General features: G+C 43.1%; 2 protein-coding genes across 2 annotated transcripts in view; one reads left to right on the top strand and one right to left on the bottom strand.

Moving 5' to 3' along the window:
- Positions 1-2,878: 2,878 nt before the first annotated feature.
- Positions 2,879-20,229, bottom strand: Paics (phosphoribosylaminoimidazole carboxylase and phosphoribosylaminoimidazolesuccinocarboxamide synthase). Its single transcript, XM_006997350.4, has 10 exons — positions 20,110-20,229; positions 19,648-19,714; positions 13,924-14,121; positions 11,541-11,719; positions 9,747-9,926; positions 9,530-9,643; positions 8,654-8,737; positions 6,054-6,234; positions 3,856-4,014; positions 2,879-3,593 (listed from the first exon to the last, which is right to left on the bottom strand). The coding sequence occupies exons 2-10, from the start codon at positions 19,664-19,666 to the stop codon at positions 3,427-3,429; spliced, it is 1,281 nt and encodes a 426-aa protein (XP_006997412.1). The 5' UTR covers positions 19,667-19,714; positions 20,110-20,229; the 3' UTR covers positions 2,879-3,426.
- Ppat (phosphoribosyl pyrophosphate amidotransferase) overlaps positions 19,482-22,333 on the top strand; it is a 41,103-nt gene continuing 38,251 nt past the window's right edge. The window contains exon 1 of the mRNA XM_006997351.4: positions 19,482-20,565. Coding sequence (XP_006997413.1) covers positions 20,438-20,565 — 128 coding nt within the window. The 5' untranslated portion in view covers positions 19,482-20,437. The remainder of the gene's footprint in view (positions 20,566-22,333) is intronic.

Raw genomic sequence — 22,333 nt, 5'->3', positions numbered from 1 at the left:
TCCAGAAATGCTTAACTGAGCCAGGATGACTCACATTGAATATGGGCAGCACCACCTCATGAGCCAGGCCATGGACAAGAGTGAAAAACAGTGAGCTGAGCACAAGCATTCACACACTTTTCTGCTTTCTGACCCTGAGAGCAGATGACTAGGGACTTCTGCCAGCATGCCTTCCACACTGTGAGCCCAAATAAACCCACCCTTTTAAGTGGCTTCGGTCAGGTGTACCGAAGAGTGCGAGGGAAACATATGCAGATTCCTCTAGAGTTTACAATCCAGCGAGAACGATTATAGCCTCCATGGTTATGTTTTATGGAAACTGAGGATGACGAAGACCAAATAACCAGCATTTTAATGTTTGTGTGTGTGTGTGTGTGTGTGTGGTAAGCGATTCCTCCTCCCAGGGCCCTGTGCATGCCACAGAAGTGCCCTACCACTAAACTATATCTCCAGCACCTTTCCCTTTCTAAAAGAGCGTCTCACATGGCCTAGGCTGGCCTTGAACCTGGGAGACTCTTGAGTAGCTGGGATTAGAGTTTCATTATCAGGCCTTGCTTACACCAATGACTTTTAACCTCTTGTCCACAGACAGGCTTTCAAATAGCTAAGGAACCTATGAAATCCAACGATTTATGGATTTTTTTTTCAAGGTAAGGTTTCTCTGTGTAGACCAGGCTGGCCTCGAAACCAGAGACCCACCTGCCTCGGCCTCCAGAGTGCTGGGATTTTCATGTGCCACCACACCTGGATCAGTCTATGCACTTTTTTTTTTTTTTTTAAAGTGCCAAACCTTTTCAGAATCTATGCTGCAAAATGAGAAGACTGCATTAGTCTTAGGGTAATCGAAGGCTCAGGGGAGAATGGGGGCCTCTAGGCATCAGGGAAATGTTAAATCTTAACTCTGATTTGTACAGAAGATAGGACAGTGTCACTTCAAAGCCTAGTCAGAAGTTAAAATGGACAAGACTTGGCAATTAAGGTTGTGAAAGGTTAAAGATCAAGGATGAAATCAAGTTTCTAACTTGGCAGACAGTGAATGTAGCAGCAGGTGTAGAAGTTACAGGCACTATGGGTTTTATGATGGTGCCCATGGGACAGACAGGCAGAAACAAATGGTTAAATTTATACGAAGTCTAGCAGTACAGAGCTCAGAGTCATTCATCCTAGCTTTAGCTTAAAGTGTTAAGTTCACCTAACACTAAGAACTTTACAGTAAAGGCACCAATACCCAAGAAAAGGGTGTGAAAAGATCAGTAAGTTTATCTTGATGTCTAGCTGAAGGAGTGGTTCGTTACACCCTACAGGGCCCAAGCAAGTAGACCATAAGAGGTAGCATCTGAGTAGGTGAGAGGTTAGACGTACAGACTAGTGTGGGTTTGTAATTTCATCTGTGGCAGCTTCTCTGTAAGCCTAAACTCCCTTCTCATAAAAATGGACATGTAAATAACATGCAAACACATGGCTGCTCAGATTAAAGAGTAGTGACCCATAGGAAATCTGTGCTGTACAATGTAATGCAGTGATTTCCAAACACTGAATTATGGGTTTCCGACAAACTACAATAAAGATTTCCCTGCTGTTTAACAAGAGGTCATTCATATAAAGAACTCTCTATAATCCCACCCTTCCTAGATTTTGTATATTTGTAGCCAACTTGCTGGTGTGGTAGTTGGCACTGAAAGGGAGCACGGAATTTCAAGCTAGGCATAGTAAATATGTTCAAGGCTATCGAGAGTCCTGAAGGTAGAGAAGCCAGCAGAGCAGAAGCGAGGAATAAACACAAGACCAAACTGGCTCAGTGGATTAGGCCACTTCCCTAAACATGCATGTGATGACCATGGCAAAGGATGGGAAACACTGATGGCATCTATAGCTAAGCTTCATGAAGGACAAAATGTGTCTTCTCTGTAATGTCAGAGGTTACAGAAGTGAATCTGGCTAGGGCCACTGTCCAGATTATACACTAGCAAACCAACCAACTAGCCCATCACCTCACCTACCCACCCACTCCCTGATTACAAACTGGAGATCCAATGTGGTGGTATTCTAATTGTACTGAAATGTGATTTTGATTGTATGTTAATCAATAAAGTTGCCTGGGGGTCAGAGCTATGAGAGCCATAGACAGAGTGTGGCGGTGGTGGTGTACACCATTAACCCCATAGATCTGTGTGTTCAGGGATACAGCCAGCATTGGAGACATACGCCTTTAAGACCTGGGGGGCTGTACATACAGACAGTGACGAGGCAGTCACTGTCATTGGGTTTACAACCAATGAGAAGGCAGAATGACTATGAAACGACTTAGACACAGGGAAATAGGTCTCTTCCGGAAAGCTAGGACCACCGCAGGAGGAAGGGTGAGATTTTAGCTCTGAGCTCTGATCTCTTGGCTTTCTCTTTTACATTGGTTCTGTGTTTCTTATTTAATAAGACGGTTGGTTACATCTACAATCCAATTCTGAAAAAGGCGGTTGGTAGGAGGGTGACTGCAGGTGTGGCTAAAACATTTTACAGAAAATAAAGTTTATGACCCACAGAAGCACCTACCAAACCTAGCTAAACAGCTAAGCAGTGCTTACTCATCTTTTATTGGAATGGCAAGGTGACTGCCTTTGTCCATGGATAACTGTCCTGATACCCCAAACCTCAGGAAAGAGCCCTCTGCACCACTTCCGTTCCATGTGCTTCTTCTACCCCTGCTCTCAATTCCTTTAAAAACAAAAGCCCCAAGCAAACCATGGGTAAGGTTTCACCCATGGAAAACCACTGGAAAAACAAACCCAAGAAAGCACAGACTTAGCTGGAGGCTCCTGTAGCTGTGCACTTGCTTAGATAATGACCTACAATGTACAGACCATGCAGTGACAAGAATATCGTTATTAGCGTAAACAATACAAATATTTTAATTTTCAAATCATGAACTGTAGAAGATCAAGTAGCAACTACTGATTTACCAAAAGTGATTACTAGCATTTAGAAATCATAATTAGAAGTAACAGGTGATTGTGAGCTGTTCCACATGGATATTGAGAACAAACTCAGTTCCTCTGCAAGAGAGCCACAGCTCCAGCCCATCAGTGACATTTCTTTGCTAATGTTACATGACTGCCCAACAATGGCTATATGGTAGGTGGTATATAATTTAATATGCCATACCAATTTTACTAACTATAGTGTTTTGTTTTTTTTTATAGGATCTCAACATGTAGATCTTCTGCCTCAGCCTCTGGTGTAATGAGGTTACAGGGATACATCACTATTCAGAGCTAGAAAATATCAGTAACAAATACTCAGTGACAATCTGTCAACTCATACATCTAGGTGCATTTGTTCACTAGTAAACTGATGTGAAATCATTTTGCTTGAATTCATTTCTTTTTAATCCAAACTGGGAATGTGTAACTTTTCTCCTAGAAATTACTTTTACAAATTGCATTCTCTGATTTTCTTGTCAGCTTGCTTTAAAGATATCCACGTGTTCAGTATGCTGGCTCGAAGTTTGGCCCACACCAAATGGTTGTTTAACCCAAATATCTGAGCAGCAAACTGGGCAGATCCTTCTGGAGAAAGTATAGTTGAACAGCTAAGACCTATTGGTTCAGAAAGAAAAAGACAGAAAAATGAGTTGTTAGCTTAAAAATAAATAAAAAGATGATAATAAGTCCAAGCCCTTATTTCTTAAATGCACATTAAGCATATAAATATAGAATAATATAAAATCTGATTTAAAATTAGTAGGCTATGGCTAAGAAGTATAATCAAATATTAATATATGAGACTAGGTAGAGACACTGAGATTGCATCTTGAAATTTTAGGTATAAAGGCAGTACTGAAAATTTTCAAGGTCTTACCACTGGGCAATCGAAGAGATGACCAGACATCCTGAGCACCCCAGTCGGGTGTGATGGGGGGACAGCTGATAACTGGATATGCAGTATTACCAGACATCACTGGGCCCAAACCATTGCTTCTGCCTGCCACTGCGACAAATACAGTAGGTATGCCATCCCCTGGGGAAATGACAAAACAATCAGGTCCTTTGGTTTTGTTGACAGTAACAGCAGGAACAAAACAATGCTGGGCAGGAGATGTGGCTTTGTGGGGAAGGGGGACTTTGCTGCTAAACCTGACGACCTATGCTGGACCTCTGGAACCCCTATACTAGGAGAACTGACTGACTCACGCATGCTGTTCTCTAACCTCCATGCATGCTCCATGGTACATGAATCTGCATGCACCTATATAATAAAAATGAACGTAAAAGAAAAAATGAGCTTCATCTTTTAGTAGCCTGCTATGGAAAAAGTATCTAAAAGATGCTTGCATACATATATTCAAAATTAAGGTTCACCTTGCCACCGAACTGTACAGTAAACAATAGCCTAGGTCGAGTATCTGTCCATTTTTGAGATCTATAGTATAAAGGGAATGTCGTGAAGCTGGTGAGGGAATGGCTGGCTCACAGCTTCCTTCTGCTATTGCTGCTTACCCTCAGCAGCATGGAGAACCTCACCAGCTATCTTCCATGTTGAGTTGTCCTTCAACAGGGTGCCAGACACTCATTTAATAGTGAATACTCAGTGTCTCGGTGCTGGGTCCATGGAGTAAAGCACCCACAGTTAAAGTGCTTAGGGTGCTTGAGACTACAGGCCCAATCACTTCCAGTACCGACAACCAACAACGAAGTGTATATGCAAATTTCAAACTTTAAGAAGTCGATATATTTAACATAGGGTCTTACTCTAGCCCAGGCTCAGCTTGAATTACAGCAATCCTGACCTTCTCAGCTGTTATGATTATAGGTCTGATACCTGTTCCTGGTTTTATGTGGTGCTGGACATTGAATCCTGAATTTCCTTTTATTTAAAAAGATTTATTTATTACACATACAGTGCTCTTTCTACATGCCAGAAGAGGGCACTAGATCTCATTATAGATGGTTGTGAGCCACCGTATGGCTGCTGGGGATTGAACTCCGGACCTCTTAACCGCTGAGCCACCTATCCAGCCCAAATCCTGAATTTCTTGCATGCTAAGAAAGCACTCTACCAACTGAGCTGTGCTACAACTTAGCCCGCCTTTCTGGAGAAAGAATCCAAACCTTCATTAACTTATTAAAAGGACCAGAAGCCCTCCTCCCAGTAACTATACTTCTGTAGTAATGACTGAAAGAATCATACAACATTTCTTCCAGTTAAGAAAAGTTTTCTCATAAATACAGATTTCAATATTTTAGATCAATGATAGTGTATTATTTATTTAATGTACTGCCTCCTGAAACTATAGCTTTGTTTCTTCTTTCCTTCCAAGAAAGCTGACAAGATACCAGAGAGGCTCTGTTGCTTCAGCCTTAGGCCTCCCACCACCAGGTAGGAGGCTTTTCTTTTGGAACACACAGAAACAATGCTCAAGGGGCATTGCTAATTAGACAAGGAGACCGTGTGTCCTTACAGGTGTAGCATGTTTTCTTTCATGCTTGTACTTTCCAAAAAGGTTTTGCTTGCAATTTTTATTTTACACGTATGACTGTTTTGTCTCCAAGTCTATGCACATGTGTGCAGAGTCCTTGGAGGCCAAATGAGGGCAATGGATCCCAGGACTGGAGCTACCGATGGCTGTGAGTGCTCTTAATCAATGAGCCATTTTTAATCTTTAAACAAAAAAGATTAAAAAATATATATGTAAGTATGTGTGCCTGCATGAGTTTGTATGTGCCACATGCATGCAGGTGCCCAAAGAGGCCATAGGATGTCAGATCCCCTGGAACTGGAGTTGCAGGTAGTTCTGAGCTGCCTGATGTGGGTGCAGGGAATTCAACTGAGGCATCTTTCCAGCCCCACCACGCCTGCATTAAGTTCTTTTCCCTTGTTCTTTCACAGTTCTTAATGCATCCCTGGAGAGAAGTGTAAAAGTATAGGTGTGCCCATGATTTTCCTTGGAAATATGGAAAGGCTCTTTTAAACATTATTATTCAAAAAAAATACGTATTTTAAAATCTTTTACCAAAATCAGAAATAGCTGACATTCTCTAGTTATTTATAAAGTTTACCTTCATATTCTGCTTTAATCCTTAAAGTTTCATCTGGTCCTTTATGGGCAGATGTTACTCGAAGTTCACATGGAATCCCAAAATTTCCACAGGCCTTCTTAATTTTCTCACAGTGCCCAAGGTCTGAAGTTGAACCCATCAGCACTACGACCCTGCACTGACTGTCAGACTTCAGAAGCAACTGGAGAAGAAACACAGGGGTATGAAAAAGACAAAAATGGGTACCACAGCAGTCAGTGTAACAGAGTACTTTTTCTTTTCCTTCCTCTGTGTGTGTGTGTGTGTGTGTGTGTGTGTGTGTGTGTGTGTGTAGGGGTGTGTGTGTGTGTGTGTGTGTGTGTGTGTGTAGGGGTGTCGAGTCAGGGCGTTCCATAGCTGAAGACGACCTCCAATTCCTGACACTCCATTCTTGCCTCTTTCCCTCCCAAATACCCAGACAGCTGGTTTTTCTGTTTTTTCCTTCACTTCTTTCATTTCCTCGTCCCTTCCCTTCCTTTTTGAGGTCCTGTGTAGCCCTGGTTGACCTGGGACTCACAGGTAACTGAGGATTATCTTCACCTTCTGACTCTCCCGGGTGCTGGATCACAGGTGTCTACCATCACATTTGGTTTTATGCAGTCCTGGATTCAAACCTGCGGCTTCATGCATGCTAGGCAAGCACTTGTAACCTGAGCTACATCCTCAGCACAAGGATTTTTTTGTTTTGTTTTCGGAGACAAATCTCACTATGTAGAACAGGCTGGTCTCAACCTCAGAGATATGCCCTATCTCCCTTCCAAGTGCTAGGACTAAAAGTGTGTGCTACCATGCACAGTTGACATTTCTTCCTGAACAGACCAAAATTAAGCAGAACAAGATCATTAAAATAATAATAAAAATCGTAGGCACAGTGGTACACACCTTTAATGCCAACACCAAAGAGGCAGAGGCAGGTGAATCCCTGGGAGTTGGAGGCCATCCTGGACTACAAAGGGAGGTCCTGTCTCAAAAAAATAAAACACATCCCAAACCTCTATATGCAAGTTTTCATAATTAAGATATTATAAATCTTTTTATATAATCTTTTAAATTTAGATAAGGACCGGCTACGTAGCTCAGGCTTGCTTCAAACTTACATCCTACTGCGTTCTGGGTCCGAGAATCACAGGTGTGTACCACCTTACCTGCCTGCCAACAGATAAGAGTTTTTACAAGACAAATTATGTTTACTAATTAATGAAGAGGACAATAAGCATATTACTATTTAGAGAATAACAAAGTATTTTAGCATATTCTGTTGAACCTTTTAAGGCATAATCAACCAAATTGGGTTAGGTTATAAATTTGTTAGCTGGCTGCTTTGAACTCTCTATATACATAATACATAAATTGGAAATAATCTTCTAAAAAGTGATTCTGACTCATAATGAATCCCATTCAACGTTCATGGATTCATAGTGGTAATACCATAAAAATTCAAGTGACTCACAGGGGTTAGAAACAGGTGGAAACTAGGTTTCCACACCAGAATCTGAGAACGGGATGATGAACTTAACAGCATTGCTTTGGTAAGGTAGCATGGCTTCGGTCATTTCTAAACGTGTTCTTTTCTTTCAATGTCACTGAAAAAACATACAAAACACCCCTCACCCCACCACCACCTGCCATGGGATGATCCTTCTGTACACTGTGAATATGTATTACTCTCACTGGTTAATAATAAAGCTGTGTGGCCTATAGCAAGGCAAGATAGTTAGGCGGGACAATCCAACTGAGGACTCAGATGAAGAAGGGCAGAGTTGAGAGGGATGCCAGAGGACCAGGAAGGCCACGGACCACACGGCAATACATATAGATTATTAGAAATGGGCTAATTTAAATGTAAGAGCTAGTTAGTAATAAGCCTGAACTATCGGGACAGCATTTTGTAATTAATGTAAGCTTTTGTGTGTTTACTTGGGACCAGGTGGTTGGGACACACAAACTCCACCTCCGTTTACAACCACCTGCACAGTTTCACCTACTCAGGTTGCCCACACTGGCCTGGAACTTTAAAGTCTTCATGTCTTGGCCCACAAAATAGCTGAGACTGTCAGCATGCACCTGGCTTGAAATACTTTTTTGTTTTTGCTATGTATAAACGTGTGGAGTCCAGCAGACAACTTTAGAAGTTCTTCAGGCACCATCCAATTTTCTCTTTAATTTACAAATTTTCAATTTATTTTTGTGTATGTGTGTCCACACAAATGTGGATGTCAGAGAACTTTGTGGATTCAGCTTTTTCCTTGTGTAGCAAGTGATTTAACCACTAAGCCATCTTGTCAGTCATATTTCTCTATTTATCTAACTTTTTTCTTCCTTTCATTTTCTTCTAGAGACAGGACTGTCAGTGGCCTGGAACTTGTCAAGTATGCTGGCCAACATCTGAGGCCCAGGGGTTCTCCTGCCTTGGGATTTTTTTTTTTTGGTGTTTTACATGAGTGCTGGAGAATCAGAGCCAGGTCTTCACGCCTGCAGAGCAGGCAAACACTTTACCAACTACTGAGCTAATTCCTCAGCCCAGTGATGTCATCAAATAAAAAACATAATGTTTTATTGCAGGTTTACTAGAGAAGAATTACCTCCACTCGATCTGCAACCCACTCAAAGTTTTTCTTTACCATCTGGAGTCCTTCCTGAGTTACCTCCTTAAGGTCACGGTAACACTAGAAAATAAGAAAGTTTAGAAAACATTTTTCTCTGCTATCTTAAAACACTTTCTTCCTATCTTTAAGTATTGCTTATGACAAGTATGCATAATGACATGTATCTAAAAACGCACCTTGAAGTACAAATGTTTTTTTTTCAATGAAAAAGTAAAGTTTCACCTTTCATTTAAAGTCAAATGCTTTCTTCATTAGCAACTACAAGTAACTGACGTAAGCCCCTAAGACTTGGTGTGCACAGCCCCAGATCTGTGCACAGATCTAAACTAAAACAATATCTTAGTTTTGATATTGTGAAGATGCTTATTAGGCAAACAAGGACACTTGATCCTTTACTGTTTAAGAATCTGAAGATGACAAACACAAAACCTGCTTTGTAGGTTAAGTTTTCCTTACGACCACAGGGGTTTCTGTTCGCCTTTACTTTTTGGTACTGAAGGTTGAATCCAGGGCCTTGTGTGTGCTAAGCAAGTACCCCGCCATTGTGCTATATCTCCAGCAAAGAGATGATTTTTTTTTTTTTAAGATTTATTTATTTATTATGTATGCAGGCCAGAAGAGGGCACCAGATCTCATTATAGATGGTTGTGAGCCACCATGTGGTTGCTGGGAATTGAACTCAGGACCTCTGGAAGAACAGTCAGTGCTCTTAACCTCTGAGCCACCTCTCCAGTCCCCAAGAGATGATTTTTAAAGGCAAACACGTAACAATCAATCAGACTAACATCCTCTTTCCCCTCACCACTACCACAGCTTGATCTTACAAGACAATAAGCTCAAAGCACTACATACCTGTTTGTCTTTCTGCTGGCTCCGATCTCCTGATGGCCAGAGTCTCCAGGAATCATTATCAATAACATCAGCAAGAACAATCTCTTTGGTGGTTACATCAACACCAAATTCAATCTAGAAGCAGTATATCACAAAGGAAATGATTGGAAAGAAACACACACTACTACAGACATTTCTTAGTTATAGCCTTCATTTTTACAACTTATTTTATCAGTACCTTCATATCGACCAGTGTACAGTTCTGGGGCAGCCACGATTTCTCCAGTATTTCAAAAATAGCTTGTGTAGCATGACTCATGATGTCCACTTCAGTCTGGCCTATAACAAGTCCAGCAAAACAAAACTTTGCAGCAATGAGTTGTTCTTCAGACCACTGTGGGTCATTATTGGCATCATCCTGAGAATAAAACAAAGTTAATTTAAACCTCGAATTTTGAACTTTCCAGAAAAAATAAAGTCTCTTTTTCCTTGAATGTGTTCCTAAGAATTGAAATTTTCTCCAGGCAGTGGTGGTGTATGCTTTTAATCCCAGTACTCGGGAGACTGAGGCAGGTGGACCTCTGAGTTTGAGGCCATCCTGGTCTACAAATCAAGTTCCAGGACAGCCATGGCTTCACAGAAACTGTATCTTGAAAAAAAAAATTGCTCTTTTTTCAATCTAATTTTCTCCCAGAATACCCTATGATTCAAGTAATTTTTTTTACTTATCTACTTAAAAACTTTCATTTTCATTTGTGTATTGTGCTCCATGTGTGGAGATGAGACCAAATTCTGGTTCTCTGGAAGAGTAGCAGGTGCTGAACCACCATTCAGGCCTTAGTTTGACTACCTATTATGTGCACTTCGCTCGCACATAACACGCCATTTGTACACCGTATGCGTGCCTGGTGCCCGTGGAGGCCAGAAGAGGGAAGCAGACATGCTGGAAGTAGTTGCAGGCAGATGTGAGCAGCCGTATAGGCACTGGGACTTGAGCCTTAAGAACCATCTCTCCAGTCCCTCGTTTGTTGACTTTTAATAGTTCTTTTAAGTTATTTAGATAAGCAACTTATTCTAGGTAATGAAATACTCAAGCCAAATTTACCCTCTCCCTGTAAAGCAATTTTTATGTGTATAAATGTATTTGCATTTTAAGCAGTTAATTGTATAGCATGTTACTATTATGATTAAAATTATAAAAATCCCAGCACTTGCAAGGCGGAGGAAGGCGGATCTCTGAGTTCAAGGCCTGGTCTAGAGTGAGTTCCAGGAAAGCCAGGCAGGGCCACACAGAGAAACTTTGTATCGAAAATCAATAAAACAAATCAACCAAAAAAAAATTCTTATGGACAGTGTCTCATTAGATGGCCCAGGCTGGGCTTGAACTAGTAAATTTTCTACGTCCCTTCTTTCCTTTACATTTTATTTCTAAGTAAGGTATGGACGTTTTGCCTGCATGTGTGTGTGCCTGCATTCCAGAAGAGACTATGACATCCCTGGGACTGGAGCTGAGTAGCTGTGAGCCACAACATGAGTGTTGGGATCAAAAGGGTCCTCTGGAAGAGCAGATACCTTGACCATGGAGTCTTCTCTCCAGCTCCTGCCTTCATTCCTTGCTTACCAGGCAGGAATACAGGTGTGTATCACAAGGCTCACCACTCAACTAAATCTTTTTAAAAATGTCAAATCAGCCGGGCGTTGGTGGCGCACGCCTTTAATCCCAGCACTCGGGAGGCAGAGCCAGGCGGATCTCTGTGAGTTCGAGGCCAGCCTGGGCTACCAAGTGAGCTCCAGGAAAGGCGCAAAGCTACACAGAGAAACCCTGTCTTGAAAAAAACAAAAAAAAACAAAAAAAAAACAAAAAAAAAGTCAAATCATTTTCACAGATTCCCCCCTCCAAAACCTGACTTATCATTGCTAATGTAAGCATATTTATTATCAACATGAATTTCTAGTATGGCATATGCAGTACCAGCTGTTTCAATAATGTTTAACATTTTGAGTTTGTAATTAAAGCCACAAAAGCAATCACCTTGAAGAACATCTCCACCTTTGGTGGGTAAAACTTATACCCCTCCTTTACACCAGGATTCCTTTTGAGAAAAGATCCAGTTGCTATTCTTCGGCACACCCATTCAATTGGAATCATTTCACACTGGGGTGCAATGAAAGCAGTCTCCCCATGTTTCTTGGTGAAAGCGGTTTTGATACCTACATATTGATAAAAGGGGGGAAAAGCAATAAATTTTTCTTTAAAGGTAAGTAAGACCCGAAAGAATAAAGTTCCCATCCTTAAATTTTCTTTCCTCTTTCAATTTATTCTGATGCACGTATATGTATGTGGGTGCATGTGCGTGTGCGTGGAGACATTGCAGAGTCAGCTCTCCCCTCTGTACATGGTTTCTGGGGGTAGAACTCTGACAAGTTAGGCTTACACAGCAAGTGCTCTACCTGCTTAGCCATCTCAGAGCACCCATCAAAAACCCTCCACCATGGGATTAGAGAGATGGCTCAGCGGTTAAGAATGCTTACTGCTGTCCTAGAAGACCATGGTTCCAGGCACCCATGACCCTTATAACCACCTCCAGGGTATCCAACATCTCTGGCCTTTTACGGCAGCTGCACTCAAATGCACAATCCCCCACACAGACATACATAATTAAAATGAAAATAATAAAATGTTTTCCTATTAGTTATCAAAACAGCAGACAGTTTCATTTTCATATCACATGGCAAACCATACACCAGGTCTAAAGCCAAGTTCAGAGTGTTTTACCCTCCAGCTAGTCAGTGTATTCTAAAGACACCAAGTCTCTCCCCTCCACACCACCGACTATCTAACTAGAAAGCACATAAATTATCCGAGTGGTGTTACCTCTAAAGCTAACCTGACTACAGAATTCTCATGTTTTACAGTTCAGTATCAATCAGAACAGCCCTAAATCCTGAAGATAGCTTTTCTTTTAATGTTAAATATCCTTGAGAAAGCATCCATCACGTGTTCTTCCATTCTCTTCTCTTTGACTATAACTGAAAAGCTAAGCCAAAGAGCTGTTTGGAATGGAACCCGTGACTTTGGAAACTAATAACCTCTCTGATAATAGTTTAAATACATCATGCACTAGAGAGGCAGATCTGCAGTTGAGAGCATTTATTGCTTTTGCAGAGCTGGGTGTGGCTCCTAGCATCCTCACCTGCTGCGGGCTGCAGGAATTTATCATAAGAACTCAGCTGGTTATGGCAAAGTCACTACCTGGAGGAATCAGGAAATTCCTCCAGAGGAAGCCAAATCCCAAGGAGTTTTTGGTGTTACTTGGCTTGTTATATATCAGCTGTCTTCTGTTATGAAAATCATGTGTGCCTTCATAGTTTTCCTAATTGACTTTTCCCTAAGAAGGGCTAACAGTGTAGACTGATCACTCTCTGGACATACACATTCCAGGTATTTGGAGAACAGCCTCAGGAAAGGCTTTCTCTGGAATCAGATTATCTATCTCCCTTGGCCACTTTCAAGGACTACAGGAAACACCACTCAGTGTTTACAGGCAGAAGAGGGACCTACAATTCTGCACTGTCTACAGCAGGCAGAACAAAGAAGCAACTGCGCAGCATTCCAGGGAGTCCACTCCAGTCACGACCTGATGTTGCTAATACCAGGAAGGCTTCTTTTAGAGTTAAATTTCCTAAGGCTAAAGATTGCCCGGCAGAGGGAAATTACACCAGTGGTTTCCTTGACTGATGACTGTAGGAAACTGTTCGTTTCTTAAATTCTTTTTTCTTTGTGGGAGGTGGGTTTGAATGGTTGGTCCCCAGTTGGTGGAACTGTTTAGGATTAGGTGTGGCCTTGTTGGATGAGGTTGTCATGGCTTTGATGTTTCAAAAGCCCAAGCTATTCTCAGTTAGCTTTCTCTGCCTCCTATTTGTGGTGTAAGCTCTCAGCTATTGCTCCAGTGCCCTGCCTGGCCTGGCCTGCCTGCCACCCCCACCCCCCATCATGGTCATGGACTCTACTCCCTGGAACTGTAAGCCCCAAAATAATACTTTCTTTTATAAGTTGCCTCAGTCATGGTAACAGAAAAGTAACTAAGACTGTGGGAATTTTGGAGATTGAACGTCAGTCTTTGTGCAGGCTAAGCAAGTACTCTATCACTGAGCTATCCCCAGCTTAAGGTTTCTTTGACCTTAAACACCATTACTTCCAAACCAGTAAACTGTTAACAGTGAACCTTAAAAGCTCTTGCCTTGATTTTAGTATGTGCAACTTAGCCTGTGAGGCATTCCCAAACAGGTTAACACCCAGAGATACCTGCATTTGATGTAATAAAATACACGGGTAAGTATAACGTGTTCTTAATCCAAATAATTTCTCCCCTGAAAACTGATGTATATGAAAGACACACACAGGAGGCACTCACCGGCATCCTTTAACAACTGAAAAATACAGCTGGTAATCTTGTTGGAGATCGCGGCTTTGCCTTCCAGGTGGTTCTTTCTAGCTGCATTTCCTGCTGTAATCTGGTCCTTGGACTGCAGGAGGACTCTTCCTGGATTATCTAACAACTCGTAGACTTCTTTTGTCTTACCCTCATAGAGTTTTCTCCCAATGTTCAGTACTGTGGAAATAAAACAGAACTGTATACGATTCAGGAAGATTTCCCAAATATTAAAAAATCAGCTAAAGCTGGGCGGTGGTGGCACACCTTTAATCCCAGCACTCGGGAGGTAGAGGCAGGCAGATCTCTGAGTTCGAGGCCAACCTGGTCTACAGAGTGAGATCCAGGAAAGGTGCAAAGCTACACAGAGAAACCCTGTCTCGAAAAACAAACAAACAAAAAAGAATCAGCTAAAATGTTGAATCACTGCATAGAAAGTGATTAATATAAATAAAAACCATTTGCATAAGCCTTATACTCTTCAAGGTATCATCACATAATTTTGTGTTAGTATAATTGTATTAACTACAGATTAGAAAACTAAGGCTCACAAAAGTTGAGGTCACACATTTAGTATATGCAGAACTAGAAATAATCCCAAATCTTCTGATATCAACACCATGCTTTCTGTACTATCAACTTGTCTTTAAACCAAAACAATTAAAATTAATGTAACCACAGTATTTTTGTACACACAAGTACAATACATTATTTAAACTAACTTACAGGAGAAAAACACTTTATTTTTCCTGACTTTTCTAACAAAGTAAATGGGAGAATTCAGAGCAATTTCTTGATTTCCCATTATTGTGTAAAAGGCTCTGTCACTCATCTAAAAACCTGATAGGTGGTGGAGGTAGTGACAGCGGCGGAGCTTGCATAACGTCTAAAAGTCTAGGTTGAAAGTCTAGTAGCAAAGGAAAAACAAACAATTCCCAAACCAAGACATTTTTATGACATTAACTTCTGAAGCTAGCCCCGCCCGACTCCTGCCAGGCATGGAGACAAGACAACAGTAAGCTTTCTCTATTTACATTTGGGTTAGTATACGGAAGAATATTATTTCTCCGTCTTCTGCCAACAGGTAAGCACCCTCTCCTCGTCACTGATGTTGCAAGGAAGTACCAGGAAATGAATACAAAAGCATTTTCTTCTTTTCTGAGACTGTCTCACTCTATAGCCCTGGCTAGCCTGGAATGCCCTTTGTAGACACATCAGTCTAACCTCAAACTTGGAGATCCATCTGCCTCTGCCTCTCACTGTGATGAAAGATGGATGCATCACCAGACCAAGCAAAAGCATCTCATCTTAATGTCAGTCTCAGTACCTAGAGAACACTAGAGTCCACATTAGAATGATCTAGATGAAGATCAAAAGTAACCAAAGTTTAAAGGTATAGGGAATTGCTTCTCATGTTTCCACAACATATTTACCCTCACTCAGTACTTTTCCAGTGTATCTGTGTGCCAGGACACAACAGCAAACAAAATTTGGCTTCTGCTCTCAAGGGACCCAAGAGTCTTGAAGGAAGCTGGTACTAAATAAGAAATCATAATAGAAATAATAAAAAATAGAGACTATGGGATCCCATATTCACAGCAGGGACCCCTTACTTACATCAGAGAAGCCTAGAACAAAGTTCCATGGAGCCCTGAAAAATGACCACACTCACCAAGAGGTAATTAAAAGTGGCAAAGCCAAGTAATGCTAGTGTGGAGCAGGCCAGTCTGGCTGAGCACTTGGTACTCTAGTAGACATTTTTATGACATTAAGTTCTGAAGCTGGCCCCGCCCGACTCCTGCTAGATCGGTAGCAGTCAGAGCAGCCAAGTGGACAGTGCAGCAGGGGATAAAGTTAGAAGAGTCAGCCGGGGAGGTCAGCCTGCTCTACAGGGCAGCTCCAGGACAGCCAGTCACACAGTGAGACCCTGCCTGTGAAAACTAAACAAGAGTTGATTACGTCACACCACCAGTTGGCACAGGAAAACAAGTGTCCAAGAAGGAAACCAATGGCCTAGCATTGGCTCCGTGTTCTTGAAACTGACTGCAGGGAGACCTGGCTACAATCACGTGAGCTGACCTTTGGCCTGGACCAAACTAGGTTTCTGAAACAGTTTTACAACCTGTTACCCACACAGTATACTGACACTTTCATCCAAACTCCCCTGAGATAATTTTCTTATGAGAAAACTTAACGTTTGGTAGCATCAACTATATATATATCCCTGTAAGTGATCTGTTTTCAACCTTTCTTGTGGTTTAAAACTGTAAAGAGGTCATCTTGTAAAAACTCAATACACCATTCAAATCTATTTGCCTTTCAGTATCTGGGATCACAATCCTAATTAGCACTAAATACATGTAATTTTTCTTTTTTTCATCTAGCTAAATTTGTAGACAATTGGTAATTGTCTAATGATAAATAATTTGATTAACAGTTTCCACTGTGGTGTAGATGTCTAGAAGGATCAACAAAGTTTAAAAAGCCCTGTAGGCTATAGCTCCAGTTTTGAGCTATAAATTTATTTCTTTATTTCCTTTCTAGAACTCCAACTTCTTTAATTTTTTCACCAGTCATGTTGAGTTTAGACTTAACCTGAGGACCAGGGGGTGGTTAAGTACTAAGGAAAGAGCAGTAGACAGACTCAGTATATTAAAAGAACAGATTTAGTAATGGAAAACAAAGGGCTTTAGTCTAGACTTGTATTTAAAGAAATAAAAGGGGCTGGAAAGATGTTTCTGCAGTCAAGAGTGCAACTGCTCTTGCTTAAGACCCAAAGTCAGTTCCCAGCAGCCACGCTAGGTGGCTCACATTCACTGTACTCCAGCCCAAGGCAGGACCCATGAGCACTCACATGCACACATCCACACCAGAAATAAAACAGGGTCTGTAGAAGACGGCTCAGCAATTAAGAGCACTTGCTGTCTTGCAGAGAACCCAGGTTCAGTTCCTAGCACCCACATGGTGGCTTACTCACAACCATTCTAAACTCCAGTTAAAGGGACTCCAATGCCTTCTGACCCTTGCCAGCACTAGGGGCACATGTTACATGTGGTATGCATACATACATGCAGGCAAAACACATTAAAGAAAAATGCAAAATAAAACGTTTTGGTTTTTTTTTTTAAACTAAAAGTTTTAATAGGCTAAAATGAAGCCAGGCACCTCTATCCCAGTATTTGGGAAGCAAAATTCAAGTCCAGACTCTGCCACATGAGTTCCAGGCCAGCCTGGGCCGAATCACAAATAAAAAGACTAAAATGAAATTAAGTGAGCAAACAAAGTTTCTACCGCTAGTTCTAAAATTTACCCAAATCTATATACTCATCATGTAGTCTTTAGTGATTTTAAACAATAGGCATAAAAATACAAGTGTGGAGCCCAGTTCCAATAAATACATCTGTGAAAACACTTCCGCATCGAAGGCTTGGAGAACACTGTGGAAGAAGGCGAGGAGAGACTGTAAGAGCCAGAGGAACAGGGAATTTGCTGAGAATGTGTCTCCCGGCAACATCAGAAGCTACCCCCATAAAGTCTCACCAGCATGACTGTCGGAATGTAAGCTGAACAAGGAGGGGTACCAATGGACACGATAAAATGAATGGAAAAAGCTCATGGGGGTTCAACCCTACAAAAAAAGAGCTGCAGGCAACTGAGGAAAGCTGGATCGGGAGATGGTCTTCCCCAACACCAACTGGTTGCTCAGTGCCAATGTTCAGCCTTGAAAACAGACATACAAATAACATGGGACGAGTGGGTTATATTTAATACATATGTATGTAGATAAACATATGCACACAATAACAGTTAATAAAAAGAGGCCATGAATTTAAGGACAGTGGGAGGGTGTCTGTGGGAGAGAGTGAAGGAAGGAGGAAAGGGAGAGGAGAACCGCTATGTCCAAACCTCAAAAAATTAAGAAACGAACTATAAAAAAAAAATGTAGGAAGCATGTCTTCAAGTATCAAAATGACTGTTGAAAATTAATAGGCCAGGTGGGCAAGGTGGTATGTGCCTTTAATCTCAGCAAGTCCTGTGAATTCCAGGCCAGCCAAGGCTATACAGAGACCATGTTGCAAAACCAACACACACACACACACACACACACACACACACACACACACACACACACACGCACTCCAACCCCATAAATGGGTAAATTCAAACAGAAACAGATGAAGTCTGAGATCGGTTTCATGGAATTTAAATTTAAGTCTTAAAAAAACAAACATTCTAGCACTGTGCTGTCCAGTAAGGATACACACCGCAAGTTTCTGAGTACAAAGGGCCTTTTAGAAGGCACAAAGCCGTATCTATTAGAAAGGCCTCTAACTCCAGTTCCCGGTGACCAGATACCCTCCAGACTTCTCAAGAATGCCTAAACATAGCATCCACTCCCATAAACACACACATAAATGTGGGTGGGGTGGGGTGGGGTGGGGTGGGGTGAGATGGGGAAGATTCTAGAGATTTTAGAAGTTTACAAGTATAGGCACCTTGATATGAGAAAAATTCCGGGCAAAGTCCCTATTTATGAAGCTGTAGCACCGTTGTTTTGTTTTGCTTTTCTTTTTTTTGGTTTTCCGAGACAGGGTTTCTCTGTGTAGCTTTGCGCCTTTCCTGGAGCTCACTTGGTAGCCCAGACTGGCCTCGAACTCACAGAGATCCGCCTGCCTCTGCCTCCCGAGTGCTGGGATTAAAGGCGTGCGCCACCAACGCCCGGCTTGTTTTGCTTTTCATAAGTGGGAAAGAATGTGCTGGGGCACCAACCCAAACTATTACTTCATTATCTAGAAACTTTTTTTTAATTATGTAGTGTTCTGTCTGCATGTATGCATGCAGGCCAGAAGAGGGCGACAGGTCTCATTATAGATGGTTGTGAGCCACCATGTGGTTGCTGGGAATTGGAAGTCAGGACCTCTGGAAGAACAGCTAGTGCTCTTAACCTTTGAGCCATCTCTCCAGCCCCCTAGAAACTTTTGTTGTGGTCCAAGACAGCATTTTATTATTATAAAAGGTACACACCACTTTTCCTGAGGCTCTTACCATGCAGAGACAAAATGGTAGCGTAATTAGCCAAATCTATCAAACAAAAAGTGATAAACTGTTTGCCTTCAATTTTGGCGCTCTCCAAAGTTATCGTGGCATCAAAGACTACCAGCTAGTACCGATCGGTACTCGCCCACACCCGTAACCCGAAATTCTAGGCAAGCCTGGACCACAAATCTATCGAGCACTTGATCAAAACAAAAAGTCTGGACCTACAGTCATATTACTATTAAACTATTAACCTTACGGCAAAGGAGATTATTGGTGTATTAATCTTACCAGAATCAACAAGACTTGGGTTGAAAAATTCTGCTAGATTTTCCTGATTGTTTACCTATCACAGTTTCTACGCACTTCGTTATTTTTTGGCCATTTCTCCTCTGGAGTACCTTCCCACTCTGCTACTTTCCTCCAGTCCCGGGGCCATTTCTGGGTATTTCCGGAGGCCCCGGGTGCTTAGGGTCCAATGCACGTCTCCCCGCGCTGGGACCACGTGTGCAGGATCCAGGACCCAGGCGCCATCGTGAGGTAGCGAGCAGGGCACTGGAGCAGGAAGGCTACAATCCGACCCCGGGGCTGCACGTGTCCGCGTCAAGCATGCTAACTTCCTGCTGGGGGATAGGGCGACTCTAGCGGGTCCGAAAGCCGGCTACTCACCCTCAGCTGTCGCCATCATCCGAGGTGGGTTGGAAGTGTAGTCCGCGCGGGAAAGAGCAGCAGCGCCCTGGAAAACAAGAGCGATCAGAGGCTTAGCGGAGCGGGGAAGGGCGGTGCAACGCACAGACACGCCCCCAGACAGAGCGGCTAGCTCAGATCCGTCTGTGTTCCCCTAAGGTGACCGCCAAGTCCTGGACTGGCCGCAGCCGGGGCTGGGATCGCCACCCCGGGCTTCCCGCCGCGCAGGCGCGCTGACGCGACCCCGCTTCCGGGCGGCCCTGCGTCGTAGTTCCCAGCCGCGGAAAGTGGCGCGCAGGCTGCAGCCCCCGCCGGCCGGCGGGGAAAGGGTTCTGGGTCGGAGCGAACCAAGTCCCGACGGCCGGGGGAAGGCGTGCGACCAGGGGCACGCACAGCTCACATCTTCTGGGGGAAAAACACCACTCAAGGAACTCCTCTCATCACCTAGGTCGCGGAGCGGGAAGATAACGGAGACTTCCACGTGCAGGAAGACGAGCGCTCCGGACCTCTCCCGCGGAGAACTGACCCCACCCCCTTGGCTCCATAGCCCCGCCCCCGCCCCGTGCCGTAGCTGATTGGCGGGGCGCTGGAGGCCGAGCTGGCCACGCCCCCTGGGGGAAGCGCGCGCCGCCGCAGTAGCGAGAACCTAGCCCGCGGGGAAGGAGGAGGCAGTAGTGAGAGGTTCTGAAGCCTGCTAGAGAGGAGCGGACAGCTGGTTGGCGCTCGGACCACGCCGCGGCAGCAGGTCCCTCCACGTGCTCTCGGCGGCGCCATGGAACTGGAGGAGTTGGGGATCCGTGAGGAATGTGGCGTGTTCGGATGCATCGCTTCTGGAGAGTGGCCCACGCAGCTGGATGTGCCGCATGTGATCACTCTGGGACTCGTGGGGCTGCAGCACCGGTGAGCAACAGGATGAGGGGTGGGGGTGGAGTGGCCAGTCTTTTGCACAGCTCCGCGAGCCGCTTCTCAGCTCAGGAGCTATGGACACCGCAGGACTAGGAGGCTGGATCTCGCGGATCAGGCAGGACCAGTACCTGCTCAGGGCACATTGATCCAGTGGGGGTGGGGTACACCTTGCCTCATAGACATTAACCTAGCCTGTCGCGTTCCTCCCTAAACTAAATGCCCTTTACTGGTTAACTCCAAGAATGTGCACCTCTCCTGCGGGTTTGTTAGGCTCGAGTTTGCTTACACTAGCCGGGTTGGGAAGGAATCCTTCAGATCTCCTTGAACCTAGAACTGTTCTTGAGATAAGCTTTTGTAAGGTGGTGGCTGGTGAAGGTCCTCCAACATTTTTATTTTTTTTGCGGGTGGCCTCCAGCTTGCAGAATCTTTGTTTGCAAGGGCAGAGCTATTGAGCAGATTGTCAGCCTGAAAGTTCACGGTTACAGGTTTGGGGGTTATGAGTTTGAAAGTAGTTACAGCTATGGGAATTTGGGGAATCCAGAGTTCAGATCCAGGGAAATAGGACTAGTACATATCCCAAACGAGTCATAGTAGTAGTAGATTTCATGTACGTTAACTCAAACCATAGGGCGAAGATTGATTGGTAAAATTTTAATATAATAAATGAAAATAGTAAGAGCCAATAGCGTACTCCCTTCTTTAACGGGGGAGAGGAGTAGTGCTTGATGTCAAGATACATATTGACTTGGAAAAATTGGGATATGCCTTCGAAGTAAACAAAACAAAAAAGCCTTTGCTTCCATAATCTTTTGGTTTTTTACCACCTGACTTAACTGGCAGTAGAAGGAAATTATACAAACTAGGATTTGCATGTCTCCCCAAAGTATCACAACGTTTCATAAGACAATACAGTAGCGACAACTTCTAGAACACACCTGGGCAATAATATCAGCAATGTGGGTGCCACATGGATGAATGCATTCCTAATGATTACCTTTCCCTTGCCAAACTTAACTTAGAAGTAGTCTTTTTGTTTTTTTCTCAGCCCCAAATCTTTGTTTTGAGTTTCGCATTCTGTTACTCCTTGTTTACTAAAAAGCATCTGGGAGCGGGTGGTGGTGGTGGTGGGACACACCTTTAAATCCCAGCACTGGGGAGGCAGAGGAGGCGGATCTCTGTGAGTTTAAGGCCAGCCTGGTCTACAGAGCTGGTTCTAGGACAGCCAGGGCTACACAGAGAAACCCTGTCTTTAAAAAAAAAAAAAAAAAAAAAATGCATCTAGGATGAATCAATACAATTTTTTTTTTACTTTGAGTAGCTGTCTTGAATAATTATGAGTTGACCTTGTAATAGAGTTCTCATTTTTAAAAATGCACAAACTGAGCATGTTCAATTTACGTATTTAGAACGGGTGGTGGTGGTGGTGGTGGAGGTGAAGGTTCACGCCTTTAATCCTAGCACTCAGGAGGCAGAGGTAGGCAAATCTCTGAGTTCAAGGCCAGCCTGGGCTTCAGACCTAGTTCTAGGAAAGGTTCCAAAGCTACGCAGAGAAACGCTGTCTCAAAAAACAAAACAAAAAAGAAATACACACACACACACACACACACACACACACACACCTATGTAACAACAATTAATGAAAAAGAAGGGGTATGTAGGAGGCTTTGGAGGGTAGAAGGGAAAGGGGGGTTGATATAATCTTAAAAAAATTGTTGAGAGCTGGGAATGTGCTCAATGGTAGAACACTTGCCTAGGTTCAGTC

The sequence above is a fragment of the Peromyscus maniculatus genome, chromosome 10 (assembly GCF_049852395.1).
Source record: "Peromyscus maniculatus bairdii isolate BWxNUB_F1_BW_parent chromosome 10, HU_Pman_BW_mat_3.1, whole genome shotgun sequence".
Classification (NCBI taxonomy): domain Eukaryota; kingdom Metazoa; phylum Chordata; class Mammalia; order Rodentia; family Cricetidae; genus Peromyscus; species Peromyscus maniculatus.
This window is presented reverse-complemented; position numbering and strand designations above follow the sequence as displayed.

What these genes read in the sequence shown, in the direction of transcription:
- Paics (XM_006997350.4), bottom strand. An exon ending in GCCAGCAGAAAGACAAACAG is followed by an intron (nt 8,738 to 9,529) that starts GTATGTAGTGCT and finishes CTTATTTTCTAG; the next exon opens with TGTTACCGTGACCTTAAGGA. An exon ending in GGGTTGCAGATCGAGTGGAG is followed by an intron (nt 6,235 to 8,653) that starts GTAATTCTTCTC and finishes TTTCTTCTCCAG; the next exon opens with TTGCTTCTGAAGTCTGACAG.